The sequence below is a fragment of the Primulina tabacum genome, chromosome 14 (genome assembly GCF_025594145.1).
Source record: "Primulina tabacum isolate GXHZ01 chromosome 14, ASM2559414v2, whole genome shotgun sequence".
NCBI lineage: Eukaryota > Viridiplantae > Streptophyta > Magnoliopsida > Lamiales > Gesneriaceae > Primulina > Primulina tabacum.
In genome coordinates, this window is record NC_134563.1 from 15,879,086 (window position 1) to 15,885,195 (window position 6,110).

The following is a 6,110-nucleotide window of genomic DNA, read 5'->3' on the forward strand; positions in this document are numbered from 1 at the left end:
AAGTGAGGGAGGCTGATGTGCATAAGATATCCTTCTGGACGCGATACGGGAACTATGAGTTTTTGGTGATGCCCTTCGATCTGACGAATGCACCAGCGATCTTCATGGATCTCATTAATCGCATTTTTCAGCCATAATTGGATCAGTTTGTCATAGTTTTCATTGACGATATACTGATCTATTCGAAGAATAGAGAGGAGCACAGACAGTACCTGAGGACAGTACTGCAAACTCTACAGGACATGCGGCTGTATGCCAAGTTCAGTAAGTATGAGTTCTGGCTGGATAGAGTGGCATTCTTGGGCAACATTGTATCTCAAGATGGTATAGATGTCGACCCCAGTAAGATCGAGGCAGTCAGAGATTGGCCAGTGCCCAAGAGCATGACAGAGATCCGTAGTTTCTTGGAATTAGCAGGTTACTACCGAAAATTCATCCAGGGCTTCACTTATATTGCGGTGCCTATGACTGGTTTGACGAAGAAGAATGCCAAGTTTATCTGTGGACCTGAGTGTCAGGAGAGCTTTGACAGACTGAAGCTAACGTTGACCACTACACTAGTTCTAGCTATGGCATCATGGTAGGGAGATTTTGTGGTTTATACAGATGCATCGAAGTTTAGTTGGGCATGGTTCTGATTCAGCAGGACAGAGTGATAGCCTACGCTTCCAGACAGTTGAAGGTCCGTGAGAAGAATTATCCGACTCATGACCTCGAGCTAGCAGCAGTGTTATTTACCCTGAAGATCTGGAGACACTATCTGTATGGGGAGAAATGCAGGATTTTTACTGACCATAAGAGCCTGAAGTACTTCTTCACACAGAAAGAACTGAATATGTGATAGAGGAGGTGGCTTGAGCTAGTGAAGGATTATGATTATGACATTAGATACCATCCGGGTAAGGCTAATATGGTTTCGGACGCTTTGAGCAGGAAGCACGCAGTGATTGCTCATTTGTTAGTGCAGAGACTGCTACATAATTAGATTCAGAGATTTGATCCTGTAGTTTATGCCAGGGGCGAGGCCCTGAATCTTGCTACTCTGACAGTACAACCGACTCTGAGAGACAGAATTCGAGCAGGGCAGACTTTTGACGAGCAGTTACAGAAGTGGAGACAGAAGGACGATGCTAAGGGGCAGAGACTGTATACTATTGTGGACGGCATAGTCAGATATAGGGACCGCCTATGGATTCTTGACAGTGATTCCCTTAGAGCAGATATCCTGAGCGAGGTCCACAGCACCCTGTACTCCATCCATCCAGGGAGTATGAAGATGTATAAGGATCTACAGACTATGTATTGGTGGTCGGGCATGAAGCGGTATATTCTGCGGTTCGTCTCCGAGTGTTTGACTTGTCAACAGGCAAGGCAGAGTATCAGAGACCTGCAAGGAAGCTGAGACCACTCCCTATTCACGATTGGAAATGAGAGAACATCACCATGGATTTTGTGACCGGGCTTCCGAGGACTACTGGAGGATTCAATGCCATTTGGGTGATTGTCGATCGGTTTACTAAATCAGCTCATTTCTTACATATCAGGAAGACTTTCACCATGACTCAGTACGCAGAGCTGTACATTAGAGAGATCGTCAGACTGCACGGGATTTCAGTGTCCATCGTGTCAGACAGGGATCCGAGGTTCACATCTACATTCTAGAAGAGTCTCCATCAGGCGTTGGATAGGAAGTTATTGTTCAGTACTGCTTTCTATTCTCAGATAGACGAACAGTCAGAGAGGGTGATTCAGATTCTGGGGGATCTACTCCGGGCTTGCATGATCGACTTCCAGGGCATCTGGGAGCTGAAGTTACCTCTTGTGGAGTTCACATGCAACAACATCTATTAGGCATCGATCGGTATGGCTCCATACAAGCCACTGTACAGGAGGAATTGTAGGTCGCCAGTTTATTGGGATGAGGTGAGAGAGCGAGAAGAGTTGGGTCTGGACATTGTCAGGTAGACAGCAGAGTTAGGCGGAGGAATTAGATACAGGATGAAGACCGCTCAGATCCGTCAGAAGAGTTATGTAGATCAGAGGCGGCGAGACCTTGAGTTCGCACTAGGGGATCATGTCTTTGTGAAGGTCGCACCAATGAAGGGAGTGATGAGGTTCGGGAAGAAGGGCAAGCTTAGCCCTAGATTCATCGGGCCATTCGAGATCCTAGAGAGAGTTGGGACACTTGCATACAGAGTTGCATTATCGCCGAATCTGGCGGGAGTTCATAACGTGTTCCACGTCTCTATGCTGCGGAAGTACATGTCGAATCCTTCACATGTGTTGAACTATGAGCCACTTTAGCTGACGCCGCACCTGTCATTCGAGGAGAAACCCACTCAGATACTGGACAGGTAGGAGAAGAGGCTCCGGAACAAGACGATCCAGATGGTCAAGGTCAAGTGGATGAATCATGATTCCAAGGAAGATGCTAGTGGGAGACCACGACCGAGATGAGGAGTCGCTACCCGGAGTTATTCGGTACGTTCTAAATTTCGAGGACGAAATTTTATTTAAGGGGGGGAGAGTTTTAAGGTCCAGGAATTTAATTCACGTAACCTGAATGCATACAATCTAGAGTTTTATTTAAATTACGTGTTTAATTATTTTTGTGCATTTTATGCATAATTATTACATGATAGGATTTATTTCATGGTATTTTTAAAAATTCATGCATTAGGGTTTCTAGATGCATTTCGAGCTCGAGCGAGGAACGGAGCCCGGAGAATTATCAAGAAAATTATTTTAATTACATGGTTAATTTTTATTAAATAATATAAGGTGTTTTAAATGTATTTTTCAAGAAATGAGCTTTTTTGGATATTTTTACCCGCCGGAGCATATTTTTAACCGATACATGAATTTTGTCGTGACGGGGGACTTTTTGAAGGTTCAGAAAATAATTTTAAAAATATACCTAAACGAAATATTTTTCGGGAGTGTGTTTGGACTTGTTCAGGCCTATTTTAAGCTTGGTGGACCCAAGACTCTTTGTAAACTTTTTAAATAACAACTAAAGGCCCATTATTTTATTATTACCTATTTAATTAACCCCTAAACATCCATTAAACCTAAACCTAATCATTCCATCAGCCGACACCCTCCTCCACTCACCATTCTCCCTCGGTTTTCAGCAACCCCATAGCAGCAAGGCTTCGGCCAAGCATTGTTTTTGCACGAAAGTTCCTCTGGCAATTTCTCGATGCTCGTTTCTTCGATCTTCTTGAGTATATAACATCAAGACACGCTTGTATTATCATTTTTCTCATCACATGCGCTCTTAGTATGCTGTAATGTATAGATTTGAATGAAAATGTTATGATCTAATGCCTAGTTGCATTTTGGTTTAACTTTGACATGAAAAACCTTGCGTTGTTTGCTTCCATATCATGTTTTTCATTTATGCTAGCAAGGGGCTGCCTCTTTTTGTTGTTCGAGGACCGATCATGCCATGAGTTAGAGGATTTAAGAGCTGGAGTAAGGGCTCGGTCGCATGGAAGGGCAGCTATAGGAGGTGCGTTCGAGTAGGACTTGTATTGGGGGTAGATCGAGAGTTTATTGCTTCATGCCATGGATCGATAGCCAAGTAGCCAACCCTCTTGGGTCCGTGACGGGGAAGGGATAGTGCTAGGAGTGGCTGGTCGTCACCCTTGAACGGTTCGAAGGGCTTGGAGCAAGGTTGAACTCGGTGGTTCTTAAGGAGAATAGCGAGCCGTGCTACACTGTCCGCAATTTTTGGGGCTTAGGGCGTGGTTGTGTCGGTCCAAGGGGAGGTCCACGAGCTAGTCTTGGTCCTAGGATGGTTTAGTCGAGGGCTGGTCCAACCTGGAGTCGAGTTATGAAGGAAATGTTCGAGGCTTGTCGCGTTAGGGTTGGAGGCTAGTGCGCTTGAAATTTCCAGCAACATTTGGGTTTATTTCATGGGTCATGAAGGGTCGAGAATTGTTGGTTTTAAGGCTGGTTGGGTAGGTCTAAGACAGGTTTTGAGTTGGGGAAAATTTGGTTAAGTTTTGGCTTGATTCAGGTTAAAATCGGGTCCCCTCCAAGTTTTAAAACGAATCGGTTAATTTCTGAAACAAGCTCGATTTTATGTCTAAGAAATACTTTTAATATGTTTTGGGATGTTTTAAGGGGTTTGGTTAACTTTGGGTCAAAATTTTAGAGGTACATGGGTAAAACGGTCATTTTGGATTCCCAGGGACAAAATGGTCATTTTTCACCCGAGATGAGTTTAGTCCTGGCAGCGCTCGAGCACATTTTATTATGTTTTAAATGTTTATTTATCATGTTTATGATTTTTATGTAATTACGAAAATAAGGTACATGATTAGTTTTAAGGGAAAATTTACGTATATGCGTGTTTTTATTAAGTGGTGAACATGATAACACGTTTTGAAGGATGAGAGTTGGTTATGACTGACGATGTGTATGTATACAATGACATGAGATATTATGAGCTGAGGCCAAGGCTCAGTGGACAGGTAATGTTGTCGCTGATGTTCCCGCCGTCGGGTACCACGGTTTTATAGATGGATACATCGAATAGAGCTGATACGAAAGTCACAACTAATTAACTGAATTCAATTAAAAGAAAATGTATATGTATATGATGACATGTTGAGACATTCTTTGACACGTTTGAGTTTATACGACACGTTTATGTCCATGATTTTAATTTCACGAAATATATGTTGATTATGATATTTTTCACTGCTGTGTACCATGTATATGTACATGTTATTTCTGGTAAAGGTGTGTTGAGTCTTTAGACTCACTAGGTGTGTAGGATGCAGGTGAGCTTGATATCGAGGGGACTGGAGGTGCCGAACTCTGAGTAGGCAGGCCCGTTGGGGCGACTCGACCCGAGGACCACATGTTTTCCGCATTATGATTTATGAGATATGAGAGGATATGAACATTTTTATACGTTGGTGATTTTAGGATTTTTCTTCGTTTATGTTTACGTATAAATTTTGGGATAAGTATGGTTATTTAAAACTGCACAATTTTTATTGTCAAAAATTTAAGATCATTTTTAAATTTTATATTTTTCTGTAGAACGCATGCATGCGAAACATTTAAATGTTATTTCGAAAATGTGAGCTTTTTTAAATAAAAAAATATTTCCGCACTTTTAAATCAGTGAACGTTACACAACTGGTCTGAGTTCAGTTGCAAAAGAATCACCAATCTTTTGTGATAATACAAGCACTATTATGATTACATATAATCCAGTTCTTCACTCAAAGACCAAGCATATCGATGTCAAACATCACTTCATCAGAGATAATTCACTAAAGAAGGCAATCAGGATGGAGTACATACCAACTGATCAACAAGCAGCTGACATCTTCACCAAACCATTACCCGAGACTAAGTTTTCTCATTTTCGCAATATTCTTGATTAATTAATCTGTCTTAATTATATTTGTTTTTAATACTGATATGCCAGTTATTGCTAATTATTATTCAGTTAATCAATTCTCAGTTAGACAATTGCTAGTTAGTCAACTGATATCAATTAGTATGAAGAAAAGGAAACAACAATGAATCGAAATAGCAACTTTATTGATAATATCTTTCACATATTACACGAGTTATTTTTCTTTCAATGGCATCTAGCCAAAGGGACATCCAACTAGACAAATCACTACAAGAAATTCTTCTGAATCCGTCTGATAAAGCAATCTTTTCAAGCACTCTCTGCTCCTTCAAAAGCATCAACTCTAAAAGACCTTCATCAGTGGCAAGATATGAAGTACGGATAACATCGAGACGCCTCTTATACTTGATCTCAAGTATGGATAGCATCAACTCTAAAAGACCTTTATCAATAGAAACTAATCCATATCGCTGAATAGTCTAGAGCTCATGTATTTTAGTCCGGCGGACATGAATTTTTCCAAGACAAGATCCTCAATAGCTTCTTTCAAACTCTCCAAACGGCGAAGTGTTGCTGAAGAAAGAGGGATGTTGGAACTGCTTGCTCTATCCATCTGTGCTTAATTGATGTTGTTATTATCTGTTGACAGTGATCTTATTTATAGACAGACTCGTATTGAAGAAGTAGAAGAAGACGAAGAGACATCAGTTAACAGAATGCATTTAAC

The 6,110-nt window shown here is 41.3% G+C and overlaps 1 protein-coding gene across 1 annotated transcript; it reads left to right on the forward strand.

Annotated features, from left to right (window-relative positions):
* Positions 1 to 242: 242 nt before the first annotated feature.
* On the forward strand, positions 243 to 584 carry LOC142523805 (putative mitochondrial protein AtMg00860). Its single transcript, XM_075627535.1, has one exon. The coding sequence runs from the start codon at positions 243 to 245 to the stop codon at positions 582 to 584; it is 342 nt and encodes a 113-aa protein (XP_075483650.1).
* The last annotated feature ends 5,526 nt before the right edge of the window (positions 585 to 6,110 follow it).